The 19,238-nt window shown below is 53.0% G+C and overlaps 1 protein-coding gene across 2 annotated transcripts in view; it reads left to right on the plus strand.

Moving 5' to 3' along the window:
- The first annotated feature begins 5,853 nt into the window (after positions 1 to 5,853).
- UNC5D (unc-5 netrin receptor D) overlaps positions 5,854 to 19,238 on the plus strand; it is a 94,066-nt gene continuing 80,681 nt past the window's right edge. For both annotated transcript variants that reach the window (XM_088068415.1, XM_014259528.2), the window contains exon 1: positions 5,854 to 6,135. In XM_088068415.1, coding sequence (XP_087924541.1) covers positions 6,057 to 6,135 — 79 coding nt within the window. In that variant the 5' untranslated portion in view covers positions 5,854 to 6,056. The remainder of the gene's footprint in view (positions 6,136 to 19,238) is intronic.

Genomic DNA, 19,238 nt, shown 5'->3' on the forward strand with positions numbered 1-19,238 from the left:
AGCGGAGGTGGGAACAAAGCACGGGTTTGAAAAAGGGGGCTGGAATTAAATCATAATGAAACAATGATGAATGCTGAAGTCGGAATTCTTCCTCGCCCTGTTGGAGGAAATGCTGCAGGTGAAATTTCAAGTGCGGGTGATTTCCCCAAATTACAAATCAAAGAGCAAATTAGGTATGAAAATTATGACATTTTTGAAATGCCTGGGTCTTATGATTCCTAAAATCAACGAGTGGAATTCAGATGTTGTTGCCCCCCTGGATGCTGATGCACAGTTCCCCATCCTGAGCTCAGCCAACCACCCCAACATTTCACTTTTTATCAGATCCACTTTGCTCTGCGCTCCCCATCGCTCTCTGGAACGAGCAAACACAGGGAAATGCAAATAATTGCATTGTGTTTCATCTTGGATTAATGAATTAAAAAATAATATAGATTTTCAGCTCATCAGAGCTGCTGGCTTGTGACAGATCAAATGGGGACTTCACTTGAAAGCAAGTGGCTGGGAATTGTTTAGAGAAACACCATGAGGGTTTTTAAAGGGTTTTTTTCTCATCTCTGAGGAGGATGAAGTTTATCTTTTGAAATAAAAGGGTTTCTATATTTATTTTTTATTATTGATATGAAACAAAATAACAAAAAAAAACTTGAGAGGGCTGCGAAACCCAAACGGGAGCAGAAGTGATTAAACTGATTAAAGGCTGTCAGAGGTGTTCTGTTCAAGTTCTGCAGTTCTCTCTGCCAGGGCTCCTTTTGGGCCTGGATCCAGTTTGTGTCTCACTGCTCGGGGCAGAAATTCACTATTTTGTGAGATTTGCAAAGTCACATAGAGACACAGAGCCACGGGGGCTGTGTGCAGAGGAGGTGATGCACCAGAGGAGAAAATGATAAAACTTTTATTTGGTGCCGTGAATTTTGAGAATCCTGTGTTATGAACTTTGAAATTCAGCACTGTGAGCTGTGGGAATGCAGAGGGAATTCTGCCTGGAAGGGGCAGAAGGCCCCAGGAGGAGGCTGTGAGTGCACAGAGCCCCCTGGGCTGGGGGAACACAGGAATCCCGGGCTGAGGAAGGAATTCCAGAGGCAGGGATGAGGAAAGGCTTGCACAGAATATCCAAATATCCAGTCTGTGGTTTTATTGCTGGCTGGGCAGAGCAGGATCCTGGATGGGGCAGGGATGGGGGAGTGTGCCCAGAACCGATCTCCAATATCTGTTTTTATTGCTGGCTGGGCAGATTGAGATCCTGGATGGGGCAGGGATGGGGGAATGTGTTCTATAAACACCAGGGGATCCCAAACTCCTTCACTTCGGTGAGTCTGGGACAGCAGGGGCAGCTGGAGTGTCCCAAACTCGAGGGCAGAGGAAGAAAAAGCTGAATTTCAGCAGTTTTGGATATTCCTGGTGTCCTGTGGAACCCAGCACTTTTATCTCTGCACAATCCATGCCTGGACAGCTCCTGGTGGCCAGGGCTGGCTCACAGAGCTCCTGGTGGCCAGGGCTGGCTCACAGAGCTCCTGGTGGCCAGGCTGGCTCAGGGAGCTCCTGGTGGCCAGGGCTGGCTCAGGTTGCTCCTGGTGGCCAGGGCTGGCTCACAGAGCTCCTGGTGGCCAGGGCTGGCTCACAGAGCTCCTGGTGGCCAGGGCTGGCTCACAGAGCTCCTGGTGGCCAGGGCTGGCTCACAGAGCTCCTGGTGGCCAGGCTGGCTCACAGAGCTCCTGGTGGCCAGGGCTGGCTCAGGGAGCTCCTGGTGGCCAGGACTGGCTCAGGGAGCTCCTGGTGGCCAGGGCTGGCTCACAGAGCTCCTGGTGGCCAGGGCTGACTCACAGAGCTCCTGGTGGCCAGGGCTGGCTCACAGAGCTCCTGGTGGCCAGGGCTGGCTCACAGAGCTCCTGGTGGCCAGGGCTGGCTCAGGGAGCTCCTGGTGGCCAGGGCTGGCTCACAGAGCTCCTGGTGGCCAGGGCTGTTCCTCTCTCCCTGGATGGATTTAGCCCAAGAACAAACCCGAGATGGGGACAAGGAGCCCACAGGTTCCTGTGGAGATTCGGGGTTCTGGATTCTCTGCCCCTCCCAGGGGCGCTTTCCAGCTGGGATGTGCCTGCTGGGTCAAGGCGTTCAAGGAAGGCCAAACCAAACCAAAATTCTCCTTTGGGATTTTTATTTTTCCCTGGGGTTTTGATGCAGCTGCCTCAAAGTTCAGGCTCGGAGTTTCCAGGAAACGCAGGCTCCAGATGTGGAACGTGGGCCAGGCCTCCGTTCCTGGAATCACTGAAGTGCCCTGGTGTGCGCAGAGCTTCACTCCTGTGTTTATTCTGCAGTTTGATTTATTCTGCAGCAGCGCTTAAAGGACGGATCACTTCAGCTTGAGCTGCGCTCCACCCGCTCAGAAGAAGCTGCCTCACCCTGAGATTTTATTTTTGTGGAATATTCTGCTTATTTCCATTTCCAAGTGCGCTGATTGAAGCCACAGCTGCTGCCCTTATTTCTACTTTTGCTCTCTCCTTCCCCATCAGAGCTGCGTTATAAACTGAGGACTCGGTATTTTTATCTGAAGCACCAAACACAGACTCCGTGGCGTAGGCAAAAATCCATAATTAGTGGGGCTCGAGGCAGAAGTGGCTCTGTGTGCACCAGGAAGAGGCTGCTGACGTGGGCAGGCTCGCGAGGATGCTCTGCCACGTGAAAACTTCCCCTCCATGGGGTTTTTGTTTGATTTGGGTTTTGTTTGGGATTTTTAATTTGAATTGTAATTTTAATTTTTATTTTTATTTAAATTTAAATTATTTTTAATTTTTAATTTTTATTTTCATTTTTATTTTTATTTTAATTTTAATTTTTATTTTCATTTTAATTTTAAATTTTGATTTTGATTTTTTATTTTTATTTTTATTTTTATTTTTATTTTTAATTTTGATTTTGATTTTTTATTTTTGATTTTGATTTTTTATTTTTATTTTTAATTTCGATTTTGATTTTTTATTTTTGTTTTTCTTTTCCTTGCCAGATTCGAACGCAGTGAAACGACCTAAGAGCCTGTTGAAGAAAATGTATTTTTCATGTATTTTCTCCATGTCTTTGCCTCACTGTGAGCTCGAGCCTGGCAAACACGTGTTGGTGAGGGGATAAGGAATCTTCTGACGGGATGTGCTCAGATATTGATATTTTCTTTTCCCCCCCTCTCTGTTAAAATTTTGTTTACAAATTCCTTTTGCTTTAATTATTTGTTTCCTCCTGAAGCCAGCACAAAGCAGGACCAGGAGCAGAGCCCGGCTCTTCAAATGGAACCGACCCTGCTGCCGGGCAGGGAGTGCAAAACTGCATTTTGTCAGTGGGAGCTGAGCCCCCCAAACCTGAAACTGAGCGGGGTTTGGGGTCAGGGAGGCTGGGATGGGGAGAACTCAGGGATGGGATCAGCCCCAAACCCTGCTCTGGGCTGGGGCCTGATGGAAATGGAGCTGATTTCCAGAAGAGGGGTGGAAATGGAGTTGATTTCAAAAAGGGGATGGAAATGGAGTTGATTTCAAAAAGGGGATGGAAATGGAGTTGATTTCCCGAAAGAGGGGTGGAAATGGAGTTGATTTTCAAAAAGGGGGTGGAAATGGAGTTGATTTCTAAAAGGAGGATGGAAATGGAGTTGATTTCCCGAAAGAGGGGTGGAAATGGAGCTGATTTCCAGAAGGGGGATGGAAATGGAGTTGATTTTCAAAAAGGGGATGGAAATGGAGTTGATTTCCAGAAGGGGGATGGAAATGGAGTTGATTTCCCGAAAGAGGGATGGAAATGGAGCTGATTTCCAGAAGGGGGATGGAAATGGAGTTGATTTTCAAAAAGGGGATGGAAATGGAGTTGATTTCAAAAAGGAGGATGGAAATGGAGTTGATTTCCCGAAAGAGGGATGGAAATGGAGCTGATTTCCAGAAGGGGGATGGAAATGGAGTGGATTTCCAGAAGGGGGATGGAAATGGAGTTGATTTCCAGAAGGGGGGTGGAAATGGAGTTGATTTTCAAAAAGGGGGATGGAAATGGAGTTGATTTCAAAAAGGGGGATGGAAATGGAGTTGATTTCCCGAAAGAGGGATGGAAATGGAGTTGATTTCCAGAAGGGGGGTGGAAATGGAGTTGATTTCCAGAAGGGGGATGGAAATGGAGTGGATTTCCAGAAGGGGGATGAACCCTGAACTCTTCTCTGGGCCCCAGTGGAAATGGAGTTGATTTCCCAGAGAAAGAGGAATGGACACACAATTGCAGCATCTTGGCTGGAATCCCGCCGTGCTCCCCTCCCGCAGCCAGAATTCCGTGTGGGCACCGCGATACAAACACGGCCCAGCTGTTCCTGCCCTGTGCCGTGGGAATCTCCACTCCTGAGCATCAAATCTCATGTTGTGCCTTCTCCTGCCCCGTTACAATGGGGTTTGTGTCCCACACAGCTCTGACACACACGATTCACCATGGCTTTTCCCCTTTCCTCTGCCCACTGCAGAGAAAACACCACCAGTCCCCCAAATCCTGCATCCAAGGACAGAGCCTGGCAGAGCTGCTGCTCGTTATGACCACTACTCCTCCTCCAGCCCTGCCCTTCCCTTCAGGTGCTGCCTTTGCTTCCCATCCTCTCCCTGATCGGATTTATCCAGAGCAGAGCAGCCGTGGTTCCACTTGGGCAGAGCCAGGAGTTTTTGGCCTTGGACCCTTGTGGTGCGTCCTGATCAGGCGTGGGATAAAAACATTGATGTGTAATTAGCTGGGGAAGGGAAACTGCTGCTGCTGCTGGCTAGAAACGGAATTTTAGATCACAGCCCCCTGCAATATTGGTAACAACAGCCCAGAACGGGGCAGGTGGGCTTGGGGGGCTTTTCATCCTGTTCCTGGTCACAGGAATGCACTTTTTGGGGGTTTGGGCCCAAATGTGCGAGTTTAAAGGGTAGAGTGATGTGGGGAGAGTGGAGAGGGGCAGGGAGGGCGTGGGGCCTTGCCCGGGTGTCACAGCCTGGGACAGCGGGGCTGCTTCCAGCGGCTCTCCCGGGGCGGGGCTGGGGGTCCCGCACTCCCGGTGGGGACAGGGCGGGGCTGGCCCTGGGCGTGTCCCCATCCCACTCACCTGGGCGTGTCCCGCTCACCTGGGTGTGTCCCCATCCCACTCACCGGGGTGTGACCCCATCCCACTCACCTGGGCGTGTCCCACTCACCTGGGCGTGTCCCCATCCCACTCACCTGGGCGTGTCCCACTCACCTGGGTGCGGGTGCGTCCCCATCCCACTCACCTGGGCGTGTCCCACTCACCTGGGCGTGTCCCACTCACCTGGGCGTGTCCCCATCCCACTCACCTGGGCGTGTCCCACTCACCTGGGTGTGTCCCACTCACCTGGGCGTGTCCCCATCCCACTCACCTGGGCGTGTCCCCATCCCACTCACCTGGGTGTGTCCCACTCACCTGGGCGTGTCCCACTCACCTGGGCGTGTCCCCATCCCACTCACCTGGGCTTGTCCCCATCCCACTCACCTGGGTGTGTCCCACTCACCTGGGCGTGTCCCCATCCCACTCACCTGGGTGTGACCCCACCCCACCCGCACCTGTGAGATCCCCAGCTCACCTGGGCGTGTCCCAGCTCACCTGGCTGCCCCTCCCCCGCCGCACTTTGGGGGGGGGGGGGTCTCGCGTGTCGCCATCCCCCCCCCCCACCTGCGCGCGCGCCGCCGGCAGGACCCGCCCCGCGCGCCCCTAATTGGCTGCGGGGGGAGGGGCGGCTCATTAGTGATGCGGGCGCGCGCCGCGGCCCCGGAGTCGGCGGCGGCCGGAGCGGGGAGCGGAGCCCGCACCGCGGCCCCGGGAGCCGCATCCCCGGGAGCCCCGCAGCGCGGGCGAGAGGAGCGGGGAAAGCCCCCCAAAAACCCCGGCGATTCTCTGGCTGGAGTTCGGCTCCGCATCCCCGGCTCCGCATCCCCGGCTCCGCATCCCCGGCTCCGCATCCCCGGCTCCACATCCCCGGCTCCATCCCCGGCTCCATCCCCGGCTCCGTCCCCGGCTCCATCCCCGGCCCCGTCCCCGGCGCTGCGGGCTCAGCATGGGCGGAGGAGCCCCGCGCCTGCACCGGCGGCTGCTGCTGCTGCTGGGGCTGTGCAGCTGGACGGCCGCGCTGCGAGGTAAGCGGGGCTCGTCCTGCCCTCCCCAGGGCGAGTGTGGGGCGAGGGGGTCCCACCGGTTGCTCCGGGGCGGGGGGAGCGCAGGAGGGTGGCGGAGCGGGGAGATGGCGGGGACCCGCCGCGAGAAACAGCCGCATCCCGGAGCCGGGAAAAACATCCGCTATCCCAGCGCCGGGAAAAACATCCGCTATCCAAGCGGCGGGGGAAGCACCCGCATCCCATCTCCCGGAGCATCACCCGCATCCCATCCCATCTCCCGGAGCATCACCCGCATCCCATCCCATCTCCCGGAGCATCACCCGCATCCCATCTCCCGGAGCATCACCCGCATCCCATCCCATCTCCCGGAGCATCACCCGCATCCCATCTCCCGGAGCATCACCCGCATCCCATCTCCCGGAGCATCACCTGCATCACATCTCCCGGAGCACCATCTGCATCCCATCTCCCGGAGCATCACCTATATCCCATCTCCCGGAGCACCATCCGCATCCCATCCCATCTCCCGGAGCATCACCCCCATCCCATCCCATCTCCGGGAGCATCACCCGCACCGCCGTGGGGACCGGAGGCGGTGGAGTCGTGCTGCTCTGATGGGTCCCGGGCTGGTCCCGGGCTGTTCCTGCCGGTGGTCCCGGGTTGCTCCTGCCGGTGGTCCCGGGCTGGTCCCGGGTTGTTCCTGCCGGTGTCCCTGGCTGGTTCCGGCGGCGGTCCCGGTTCCGCTCCCCGCAGCGCAGCATCCCCAGCTGAGCTCCGGGCACGGAGCGCTCCGCGCTGTGCAGCAGCCGCAGCAGCCGCGGGCGTCCCGCGGGGCTCGGAGCCGGGGCTGGTTCTGCCTCTGGGCCCGGACCCCGCTCGGGCTGTCCCGGGACGGGCTCCGGGAGGCTCAGGGACCCCGCGGGCAGCGCGGGCTCATCCCCTGGGTGCCTCCGGCTGACGCGCACACGCTGCTGGATCCGTTTTCCGTGCGCGAGGCGGGCGCTGGAGATGCTCCGAGTCCTTTTTTTCTGTAATTTTATTTAACTTTTCCCCTCTAAATCACCGGAGGGCACTCACCCCTTCAGGGCACTCAGCCAGGGGATGTCACCAGCCCTCACCGCCCGGTGTCCCGCAGCCTCGGCGGGGCTGGCAGTGCGGGAATGAGCGGAGCGGTGTCTGCTGCGGGAGGCGGCTCCGTGCTCGGGCTCTGCGGTGCTCATCACGAACGCTCCTTCCTGCACACGGAGCAGTCGGACTTTGCGGCTCCTCACAGATTCCTCTCGCTGGCTCCGCACCCAGAGGAGCTCTGCCTTCACCCGTCGTGTCTGCGCTTCCATTTTCCTTTGGATGCAATTGATGGGCTCCGCTCTCTGTAGGGGGAACCATCCTCAGGTCACCACGGGCTCCTGCCAGCTCACCACAGGTGCTGGAGCCTCCCTGGCCACCTCACCCTCCGTGAATTACAGCTCCAGCAGAGGCAAAGCCAAGGGGCTTTTGTGTAACAGACAAAATGTGCCCTTTTGGGGTGTTTTGGGGGAGGGAAAAAACCCCAACCAGCCCACAGAAGCCCACCAGTTTATAGGGCAGTGAAATAAATGATGAGGGTAGAATGGAAAATAACATTTCCTATTTTTGATTATACTTTGATCGAGAAGCATCGGTGCCTGCACAGGGAAACCTGTGCCTGAATCAGTGATGGGGGTGCTCGGTGCCTTCTGTGCCGCCCACTTGGGAACCTCTGGCAGCTCCTGCTCCGGGGGAAGAGCGGTCAGGATCTGGAATTTCAGACCACGGGGCTGGAGGATGCTTCTGTTGCTGCCGAGTAACAAATTCCAGCTCTTTAATTAACACTGGCCTGGTTGGACGTTTCACATTCCGGGCTGGAGCAGAGTTTTGGGCACGGTTGTGAGGCAGAGCCGTGATTTGGGGGCAGGTTGGTGGCGGTGCTGCCTGGTGCTCACTGGCAGCTCCGGCTGAAGCAGTTAAAGCTCAGCTACAAGCTGTGAGGTTTTAGTTTATGAAGTTGTCTCAAATCTGCCTCAGAGACAGATTGTGCTCAGGTTTCTGTTCTGAGCGGGGATTAAAGACAAATGGAATGGTTGTAGAAACCCCTGGCATGGCATTTGAAATCTGTTGGAATGAAAATACATGGATAGCTCTGGGCTTTTGTTTTTACAGGAAAAAATTGCCCAGACAGACTGGTAATTGGAGCAGAGAGTCACTAATATTTATTATCTCACTGATGCCTCCGAACTAATTTTGAGTCGCGCATCTCTGAATAAAGATGTCTGTGAACATGAGCATTAATTCTGTGCCGCATCCTGATCCCGCAGCCTGGAGCTGTGTCTCACACGGTGCTCAGAGATCCGAGTGGATTTGGTGCTAAATGAGCATTGTTTGGGGATTTTCCTGCTCTCCCTGGCTTTGTGATGATGAAATGAAGCCACCCAAAGGAACGGGGTGGCTCTGTGGGCAGGGAGCTGTGGGAGCCGAGATCTCTGAGCGTTCCTGTCTTTTTCTGGAGTTTTGAATTGTTTTTTTTTGCTCTGCTCACCGGAGAGCCGCGTGTTTACAGCGGCGCTGCCCAGCAGGACAAACCAGAGGAAAAACGCTGGGTTCGGGTAAAAACAGCAACTTCTGCTGGTGTGGAAATGAGCCTGGAGGTGCGAGCTGTGCCCAGGTTGGCCCTTTTGTCTTGCATTTAATGATGTAAATTAGATGTAAATGACTTCATCCTAGCGGGGCTGGGATTCCATTGTGCGCCTGAGGATTCTGCAGTGCAGGAGCCTCCAGGGCCGCTTTGGGAGCTCCTGGTGCTTGGCTGTGCCCGTTTGTGCTCCAGGGGCAGGTCTGGGGTGCTTGGGGACGTTCAGCAGCTCCGGGTGGGACATTTCTGCTGTGCCAGCCCCAGCTGGGGTGTCCCTGTATTGATTTATCTGCTCTCCAAGTGTCATCAATAACCCAGCCCTGGGCTTGGCACAAAGGGGTGAGCACCAACCCGGGCAGGACCTGGCTGCTGTTGGAACCTCTCCCGGCTCCGCTCGAGCCGCTCCACGCAGACAATTCTGTATTTTGATCTCGTTAGGACCAAGTGTTCATTAAAATAACAACCACACGCTCTGCTCCGAGCCGTCCTCCCACTCCCCTGCAGTGCCTCGTGTGGGCTCCTCCGTCAATATTTACATTATTTAATTTGGAACTTCCTGGGAAATGAATAAACTCCCTTCCCTTGGGGGTTTGGGAGCTGCTCGGGGTCCGTTTCCCGTCTCTCCAGGATGACCCAGCTTTGCTGTCCTTTATAGGTAGGGACACCCAGGGTTGTTTTCTCCAAACCGTGGGGAATTTGGGACTCTGAAGAGCAGGATGGCAAATCTGGCTGTGCAGGAGTGTGTGGGTTGGAATTATTTTGTTCATTGGGTTTTTTCAGTCCTGTATTTTTTCCTGCATTTATTGCCACGTTTGTGCTGTAACAGAATCTGGGAGAGAATTCAGAGAGAAAGTGGCAAAGCCTGACTTTGGACAGGCACACGCTCCAGTTTGGTCTGGCTTAGAGAGGTTTGGTCTGGCTTAGAGCGGTTTGGTCTGGTTTACAGCAGTTTGGTCTGGTTTAGAGCGGTTTGGTCTGGTTTAGAGCGGTTTGGTCTGGTTTAGAGCGGTTTGGTCTGGTTTAGAGCGGTTTGGTCTGGTTTGGAGCGGTTTGGTCTGGTTTGGAGCGGTTTGGTCTGGTTTAGAGCGGTTTGATCTGGTTTAGAGCGGTTTGGTCTGGCTTAAAGCGGTTTGATCTGGTTTAGAGCGGTTTGATCTGGTTTACAGCGGTTTGATCTGGTTTAGAGCGGTTTGGTCTGGTTTAGAGCGGTTTGGTCTGGTTTAGAGCGGTTTGGTCTGGTTTAGAGCGGTTTGGTCTGGTTTAGAGCGGTTTGATCTGGTTTAGAGCGGTTTGGTCTGGTTTGGAGCGGTTTGGTCTGGTTTAGAGTGGTTTGGTCTAGTTTAGAGCGGTTTGGTCTGGTTTAGAGCGGTTTGGTCTGGTTTGGAGCGGTTTGGTCTGGTTTAGAGCGGTTTGGTCTGGTTTGGAGCGGTTTGGTCTGGTTTACAGCGGTTTGGTCTGGCTTAGAGCGGTTTGGTCTGGCTTGGAGCGGTTTGGTCTGGTTTGGAGCGGTTTGGTCTGGTTTGGAGCGGTTTGGTCTGGTTTAGAGCGGTTTGGTCTGGTTTAGAGCGGTTTGGTCTGGTTTGGAGCGGTTTGGTCTGGTTTAGAGCGGTTTGGTCTGGTTTGGAGCGGTTTGGTCTGGTTTGGAGCGGTTTGGTCTGGTTTGGAGCGGTTTGGTCTGGTTTGGAGCGGTTTGGTCTGGTTTAGAGCGGTTTGGTCTGGTTTAGAGCGGTTTGGTCTGGTTTAGAGCGGTTTGGTCTGGTTTGGAGCGGTTTGGTCTGGTTTAGAGTGGTTTGGTCTGGTTTAGAGTGGTTTGGTCTGGTTTGGAGCGGTTTGGTCTGGTTTAGAGCGGTTTGGTCTGGTTTGGAGCGGTTTGGTCTGGTTTACAGCGGTTTGGTCTGGTTTACAGCGGTTTGGTCTGGCTTAGAGCACTGATCCTTGTGCTTTAACGTGCCGGGGGTGTTCCAAACACAAATACCGTGATTTATGCTAAGATGGAAAATCACCGAGCAAAGGAGGCCTCGGGGCCGCTGGCTGTGGCTTTTCTGTATTTTTAGCCCTGCTTCTGGTTGAAGGTGGAGTCTGAGGGAAGGAGCAGAATGTTGACACCAGAGGCTGCTGTTTCAGAGGCTTTGGGAAGCTGCTGGAGCAGATGGCCACATTCATCTGCCTCAAACACAAAAATGCTTCATTTTCTATTTATATTTTTGAATGGTCTGGCCGTGCCACGTGGCCGTGGCTCAGGGCAGGAGCGCTGGGGAGGGGGGAGCTTTTGTGGCAATAAATCACATTTTGGAGCAGGAAAGGCTTCAGGGCGGCCTGAGCACCCAGAATTTACCTGCGCAAAGGTGAGGGAGGTTTCCATCACCTTCCCCTCCCCACCCACCCTTTGTGGCCTTTTGAACCACACAGAAATGTTCTTAATAAAGAGATTTTATTAAGTCCAGCCCAATATTGTTTAGTGCCAAATACTTCTAGGAATTTCCACGCAGGGAATTACACTTAATTGCACTTCCACATCATCATCCCTAATGATTTTATTGATTTTATTGATTTTATTTTTTATTTTATTTTTTATATATTTTATTTTATTATTATATTTTATTTTATTATTATATTTTATTTTTATATTTTATATTTTTATTTTATTTTTTATATTTTATTTTTTATTTTATTTTATTTTATTTTGCTGGCTGCTGTGGATATTTTTGACTTTTTTTTTCTTTCCGGTTTTCTTTTTTACATTTAAAAAAGACAGAACTCAGTGAAGCCCCGATGCCCCAAGTCCATTCAGCTCCATCAGGTTCACAACCCTTCTCTTGGGAATCTCATCATGGCTGGAATTTCTCCACGGGGGAATTTTCCTGGGGGATTGAGGAGGCAGGAGGGGCAGCAGGGAACTCCAATAAAATGCGGAATATTTTCAGGGTTCTGCTTTGAGGAGGAACAGGGACAAATAAATGGGGTTTTCCAGGCAGGAAAGTGAAATTCCAGGTGTGCACCATCCCCACAGCTCCAGGGTGGCAGCCAGAGAGTTCCTCCCTGAAGGCTGGGGTAAGATTTTGGGATGAGAGGCAGAATTCCCATCGATGTGCCCCAGCCTAAGGAGAAGGCCCTGAAGTTCGGGATAAGCTTTTGGGATAATTTTGGTTGGGAGTTGTCACGTCTTTGGCTCTTGGAGAGGACAGTGAGGTGTTTGGTTTGTTAAATATAACTTTATTTGATGCCTTTAGGAAACACAACAGGAATTTCTGCCTGTCCTGAGTGGTCCTGTGGGCTCCCCCTCCCCAGCCTGGAAATCCTCCAGAGCAGGGGAAGCACAACAGCTGCTCCCAGGAAACAGGACTTGGGCAATATTTTGGGTTATTTTGGTATATTTTGGGTTGTATTTTTGACCCTTTCTTTCTTTCCACCCCCACAGAATTCCCACAGCTCGCACAGAGCAGGTTTGGGGCTGTTTTCTTTTCAAGCCTGTACAAGATCTGTGTTTGAAATGCTTTGTCAGAGGGACAAAATGCTTTTAGGGGATCCAAAAAGAGAGGGATCCATGGATGGGTCTGCTGGCTGGGCAGGAAGGAGCCCCGCCAGGGCAGGAGTTGTTCCTGTTGTTTTGGGGGGATTTCTGACGTTTCCCTGTTCCTGGTGCTGCTCTTGGAGCGGTGGCAGGGACAGAGGGACATTCCTGTGCCAGCCCAGCCCTGGCTCTGAGCTGGGCACAGGTGGCAGCCCCGGGGGTCTCTTGCCTGCTGAGGCAGAAAGGGAAGCGCTGGCTTTGACTCCACTCCAAATGAGCAGGAACGAGCTTGGATTTAACCAAAAAAGGGAATTCTGTGCCCTGAGCTGGCTTGAGGTGGGGCTGAGCCTCACCCAGGTGTGAGAGAAGCGACACCTGAGGGTTGGGGGAGCCTGGAGCTGTGTCTTGGCACTGTGAGCCCGTGCTGGTGATGCTGGTGCTGCTCCAGCCCCATTCCCACGGCATTCCCCAGCTCCCTGCCCCTCCTGGGCTCTGGGGACACCCAGAGAGCCCCTCCTGGTGATGGGGACACCCAGAGAGCCCCTCCTGAGCTCTGGGGACACCCAGAGAGCCCCTCCTGAGCCCTGGGAACACCCAGAGATCCCCTCCTGGGCCATGAGGACACCCAGAGATCCCCTCCTGGTGATGGGGACACCCAGAGAGCCCCTCCTGGGTCCTGGGGGCACCCAGAGAGCCCCTCCTGGTGATGGGGACACCCAGAGAGCCCCTCCTGGTGATGGGGACACCCAGAGAGCCCCCCAGAGCCCTCCTGGGCCAGCAGGATACTGGAAATCCCTGGGAAGGCAGTGCCTGAGCCCAGCCAGGGCTGCAGGGCTTGGATTTACGGCCACGGAGCCCCTCAGGTCCTCCCCCAGCTGAGGAATCGCAGGGGATGAGGAGGGACAGGGCCCCTCTGGCACAGGGAGGCCTCGGCAGCCTCCTCTCCTCAGAGGGCACCTCCGGCAGGGGAAAAGGGTCCCTGACAAGGGGGAGTGCAGGGCACGTGGGAAAAACAACATTTAACAATCACAAAACACGGTTTGTGAGGAGATCACAACGAGCCAGGGGCGCTTTGCTGCCATTTTTAGATCAGAAATGTTTTGGTCAATGCTGGTGTAGTAATCTAAAGGGTGTTTCTGAAGCGAGCTCCCATCTGGGGCAGCGGGTGCGATGTTTGGCCTCTCTTTTCCTCTGGCCATGAGTTCCCCACCCGATGCAAGCACTGAAAACCCCTCAGCATCATTCCCTGATTGAAGCTGATCGGGTTTTCCTGATTTAACCAAGATTTCCTCAAGTCTCCATGAGCTCCTGCACCGTGTCATGTTCAACACCCTGCAGGGTTCATTTCAGCCCCTGCAGGGTTCATTTCAGCACCCTGGAGGGTTCATTTCAGCCCCTGGAGGGTTCATTTCAGCCCCCTGGAGGGTTCATTTCAGCCCCTGGAGGGTTCATTTCAGCCCCTGGAGGGTTCATTTCAGCCCCCTGGAGGGTTCATTTCAGCCCCTGGAGGGTTCATTTCAGCCCCTGGAGAGTTCATGTTCAACACCCTGGAGCATCCCTGAGCCCCAATTTTTGATCTTCCAAACAAAACGTAGTTGACACCCAAAAGCCTCCATGTGGAAATGTTTTGTGATTTGTAGCTGAGCTTCTCTCTGCCTTGGGGTGGTTTTTGCCCTGGTTTGGGTGGCAGATCCCCTTCCCTTGCCTCTGGGATTAAGCCGGGTCTGAGTTTGGAAAGGGCGGCGGGTTGGAGCCAGAAGGGAATTTTGTGGATATTCCAGCAATTCTTCATGCGATGCATCCAAAAAAGTTTGGTTTTCACCAGAAACACAGGAAAATAAGAATGAACTCACCCCAGTTCATCACAGATGGCTTTTAGCCTGACTTTTGCACAGCTCTGTGCTTGTTCTGCAGCGCCAGAGCCGCTGCTGGGGGCAGGAAATTCCAGCTTTGGATTTGAGCAGCGCCAGGTAAACGCGGCCTCCACCAACGCTCCCTGAACCGCGGGAACTTGGGATCTTGCTCCTGGAGAGGCTTCCCGAGCACTCAGACACCTCCGAGGGAGGATTTTGGGAGGAAAGGGAGCAGGATTTGGGAGGATTATTGTTGTGAGGCTTCTTTAAGACGCGATTATTCTGTAAAGGCTTTTTCTCCTCTGTACAGTGACGTGGAAACTGCCCGGAATTATCGGGGTTTTTTAGTAAACAGACCCAGCGTGTTTTTCGTTCTGTTTTGACTCCTCTCGGCCCCAGAGAGTCCAACATAAATCATATTTTGCCAGGGTTAATTCCACACCTGGAGGCGAGAGGAGCCGGTGCCGTTCACCCGGGGCTGTCGCTATCAGACATTGCTCTGTGGCAGCCTGGTCCTGGCAGATCAAACCCTGCAGCTGGAGCAGCTCTGAGCACCCCAATTCCCATTTTCAGGAGCACCAAAACCCTGTCTGTGCCTGAGCCTGGAAAGGGAACCTCGGGGAATATTCTTGGTCTTCCCTGGCTTCTCAGAGAGGGATGAAAAGCAATTTTTTTTGGAGCCTTGAGCCCTCCAGTCTTGCCTCGGCAATGTTTAATGGCATTATCAGCACATCTGGCCTGGGCTGAGAAATGCCCTGGGAGCTCAGGGAGTTCATCCTGCCTGAAAACAGCTGGATTTAGGGCTGAGCTCCTCCGGGAGGCAGCCAGAGGTGGGGAGAGGATGGAATAAAAGGTGGAAAATTGGAGGTGTCTCCTGGGGAAAGGTTCAATTCCCCATCCAGAAGCACCAGTTCAATTCCCAATCCCCATTTTCCTGTGCTCATTGAGCCTCTGGTCCTCACTCCAACTTTTGGGAAAGGATTTTGGTTTGGGAGATGAGGAGAAAAAGAAAAGCTTATAACTTTTTTTTAAACAAAAATGTGTTTATTGAACTCATTTTCCCTCCTGGACAGCAGCTCTGGCTTGGAGTGTGGGGAATAAAACACCCCCTGATCCTTTTGGGGGCATTCAGAGGGGGCAGGGCGTGAGAAGTGCTGCAATCCCAGATTGTTGGAATGGGAGTTTATTTCAGCTTTTTATTAATTATTTTTATATATTTTTCTTTAAAAAAAAAAAAAAAGTTTTTCAAATATTTTATTTATTTATTTTTCCAAATATTTCGTAATCAGCAAACATCTGGAAGTGGCTGTCACTTGGTATAAAACAAAATAAAATCAGTTTTGAGCCCCCTGGTGAACGTTCCCATGGTTGAAATAGGGAAGAAAGGCAGAGGATGAGCTGAAGGATTTTGCTCCTTTTCCCAGTAACCAATCCCTTCACACCTCCAGCAAAGGTGGGGGATGTTGGTGCTCGCAGCTCCCTTTGTCTTTCCCCCAAAAGCCGAGGGTATTTCTGGGTTTGCAGTGATTGCTCCGAGGGGGTTCTGCTTCACAAAGCCCCAAAATCCAGGGAAATCCTGGCAGGGAAAATTGCCCCAGCCCCGATTCTGCTGCTGGAGCCTCAGCAGAGATTTCCTTCCATGCTCCCAGGGGTGAGAACCACATTTGCAGGCGCACAGGAATAAAAATCTACCGCCCTGCAGACGATTTTCATTAATTTCCCAATAACTTCATCTGTGTTGAGGAAGGTAAAATGGATCAAACCCTCAATGAGAAGGATTTTTTAAATAATCAAACCTTGGCACAGCCTCCCTGCCTTCTCCTGCAGACCGAGGGGCTGGGACGGTGCAGAGCATCTCAAAGGGACCAGTTTGAGTTTAATATCTTAAATTGCATTAAAATTAAAGCACAAAAATAGCCTCTCCTCAATTACAGCTGCAGCATGTGACTCCCCAGACCTATTTACTCAGTTTTTAAATCCTGCTGAAGTTCGGGCTGAGGATGTCAGAGGCTGTTCTGTGATAGATTTGGTGAGAACCAATTAGTCTTGGAGAGCAGCTGCTGATGTCACGGGCTCAGCTGGGAACAAAAGGGACTTTTTGGGAGCATTTGAGCAGAATTTTATCTAAAACCACTGGATTAACACAACAAATGGAGCCGTGGACTCTTCCCACTCGGTTTGCAGTGGAAGTGCTGAACGTGCAGAGGTTCCTATCCCTGTTTTCCTCTCTTCCCAGAGATTTCTATCCCTGTTTTCCTCTCTTCCCAGAAATTCCCATCCCTGTTTTCCTCTCTTCCCAGAAATTCCCATCCCTGTTTTCCTCTCTTCCCAGAGGTTCCTATCCCTGTTTTCCTCTTTTCCCAGAGATTTCTATCCCTGTTTTCCTCTCTTCCCAGAAATTCCCATCCCTGTTTCCCTCTCTTCCCAGAGATTCTTTTCCCTGTTTTCCTGTCTCCCCAGGGATTCCTACCCCTGTTTTCCTCTCTTCCCAGAAATTCACATCCCTGTTTTCCTCTCTTCCCAGAAATTCCCATCCCTGCTTTCCTCCCTTCCCAGAGATTCTTTTCCCTGTTTTCCTCTCTCCCCAGGGATTCCTACCCCTGTTTTCCTCCCTTCCCTGCCCCTGCTGCAGGCACAGGTCAGACCTTGGCACTGGAAGTTTGGTTATCCCCAGGAGGCTTTGCCAGATGAAAAGCAGATTTTTTGTTTACAGGATGCTGCACCCACAGCAATCCTCTGTGGTTAATTAGGCTTTAGATAATTGGCACAATAGTGCTGCTTCACCTGGAGGTGCTGGAGCTTGGGGTTTTCTTTGTTCACACACCCTCAGAATAATAAATAAATAACCCAAATGTGCTGCAGGTTCCTTCCATCAGCAGCGGATTGACTGCAGGATGGGTTTGGGGCTCTCAGTGCGGACAATTAACACACCCCAGGCTGGGAGGGACTGTCCAGGGACCTAAAGCAAATCACCTTCTCTTTAATTAGCCCCAGAAATTTAATTTCATGTGCTCTTTTTGTGGAAAAACAAAAACCCAAAAGCTTTGGGGTGAGCAGAGCCCTTCCTCTGGCACCCAGACAGGGGAGAGCACCCGAGTGCTGTGCTCTGAATTCCAGCACGGATTTGCTGTGAGACAGGAGCTGTGGGAATGAGGGGGGAAAACATCGGGAATCTTTATTTGGACCATTCCAGGCTGTGTTCCTGCTGGATCCGCCTGTTCCCAGAGCTCTTTGGAAAGCCCTGAGATCAGATCTCCTGTCCTGGCTGCAGGAGCTGTGTGTTTGCAGAACCCTCCCCTGCTGAAAGGGGATTCAGGAATTCGGGGGCACTGGGTGTCTCCTGTCCTGGGTGAGCTGGGTAAGAGTGGCTGGGTTTGTAACCACCAGGACACTGCTGTTCACATTCCCAGGACTCTGGGAGAAGAATTCCACAGCCTCAGGAAGGAGGGAAACTTTGGGGTAAAGGAGCCTGGGGTGTGGCTCCCTCAGAGGATCCCAAAAACCCTCCTGGGGTTGGCAGCAAATCCTGTAGAGATCCTGGAGCAGGATAACCTGGAGGGATTCTGGAGCAGGATAACCTGGAGGAATTCTGGAGCAGGATAACCTGGAGAGATTCTGGAGCAGGATAACCTGGAGGGATTCTGGAGCAGGATAACCTGGCAGGGTTGTGGAGCAGGATAACCTGGAGGGATTCTGGAGCAGGATAACCTGGAGGGATTCTGGAGCAGGATAACCTGGAGGGATTCTGGAGCAGGATAACCTGGAGGGATTCTGGAGCAGGATAACCTGGAGGGATTCTGGAGCAGGATAACCTGGAGGGATTCTGGAGCAGGATAACCTGGCAGGAATTCTGGAGCAGGATAACCTGGAGGGATTCTGGAGCAGGATAACCTGGCAGGAATTCTGGAGCAGGATAACCTGGCAGGAATTCTGGAGCAGGATAACCTGGAGAGATTCTGGAGCAGGATAACCTGGGAGGAATTCTGGAGCAGGATAACCTGGAGGGATTCTGGAGCAGGATAACCTGGCAGGAATTCTGGAGCAGGATAACCTGGCAGGAATTCTGGAGCAGGATAACCTGGAGAGATTCTGGAGCAGGATAACCTGGGAGGAATTCTGGAGCAGGATAACCTGGAGGGATTCTGGAGCAGGATAACCTGGCAGGAATTCTGGAGCAGGATAACCTGGAGGGATTCTGGAGCAGGATAACCTGGAGGGATTCTGGAGCAGGATAACCTGGAGGGATTCTGGAGCAGGATAACCTGGAGGGATTCTGGAGCAGGATAACCTGGAGGGATTCTGGAGCAGGATAACCTGGAGGGATTGTGGAGCAGGATAACCTGGCAGGAATTCTGGAGCAGGATAACCTGGAGGGATTCTGGAGCAGGATAACCTGGAGGGATTCTGGAGCAGGATAACCTGGAGGGATTCTGGAGCAGGATAACCTGGCAGGGTTGTGGAGCAGGATAACCTGGCAGGAATTCTGGAGCAGGATAACCTGGAGGGATTCTGGAGCAGGATAACCTGGAAGGAAAAATCCCATCAAAGGGAACCTGGCATGGTTTGGAGGCTCTGCTGCTCGGGACGCAGAGAGGGTCTGAGAGCACAGGGAGGTTTTTGGGGTGGTTTAAATGGAATCCTTGGGAATGTCCGGGGTGCTGCTGCCTGAGCTCCTCCTGAGTGTCCAGCCAGGCCCGTGGGGTGACAGGGATGTGCTCAGTGCTGGATCCCTGAGGTACAAACAGGATTTTCCCCCTGGGGAGGGCTCCAGGTCAGGCAGGGAGGGAAGAGGAGCGAGCAGAGAATTCCAGAGCAGTTTGCTCACAGAGCATTGTCCTGCTGGGTTTCTTTTTTCCCTTTCAAGAGTGATTTAATTGCCTGTGAATTGAGGTTTTTCTGGCTTTATTTTTCCCTTTCAAGAGTGATTTAATTGCATGTGAATTGAGGTTTTTTCCGCGGGATTACTGCTGTCAGTGGATTTCATCAAGCACGACCTCTGCCCTGCGCCCCCTCCCCGGGGCTGGCACAAGCCCCAGGCTGTTTAGGCGTGACATAATTGTCACCTCCTCGCTGTGCCCGGCTGCTCCTGCCTCTGGCACTGCTGCCACTCGCA

This window comes from Pseudopodoces humilis, chromosome 30, assembly GCF_049639895.1.
Source record: "Pseudopodoces humilis isolate 2021_Gansu_Grassland_sample_001 chromosome 30, ASM4963989v1, whole genome shotgun sequence".
Taxonomy (NCBI): domain Eukaryota; kingdom Metazoa; phylum Chordata; class Aves; order Passeriformes; family Paridae; genus Pseudopodoces; species Pseudopodoces humilis.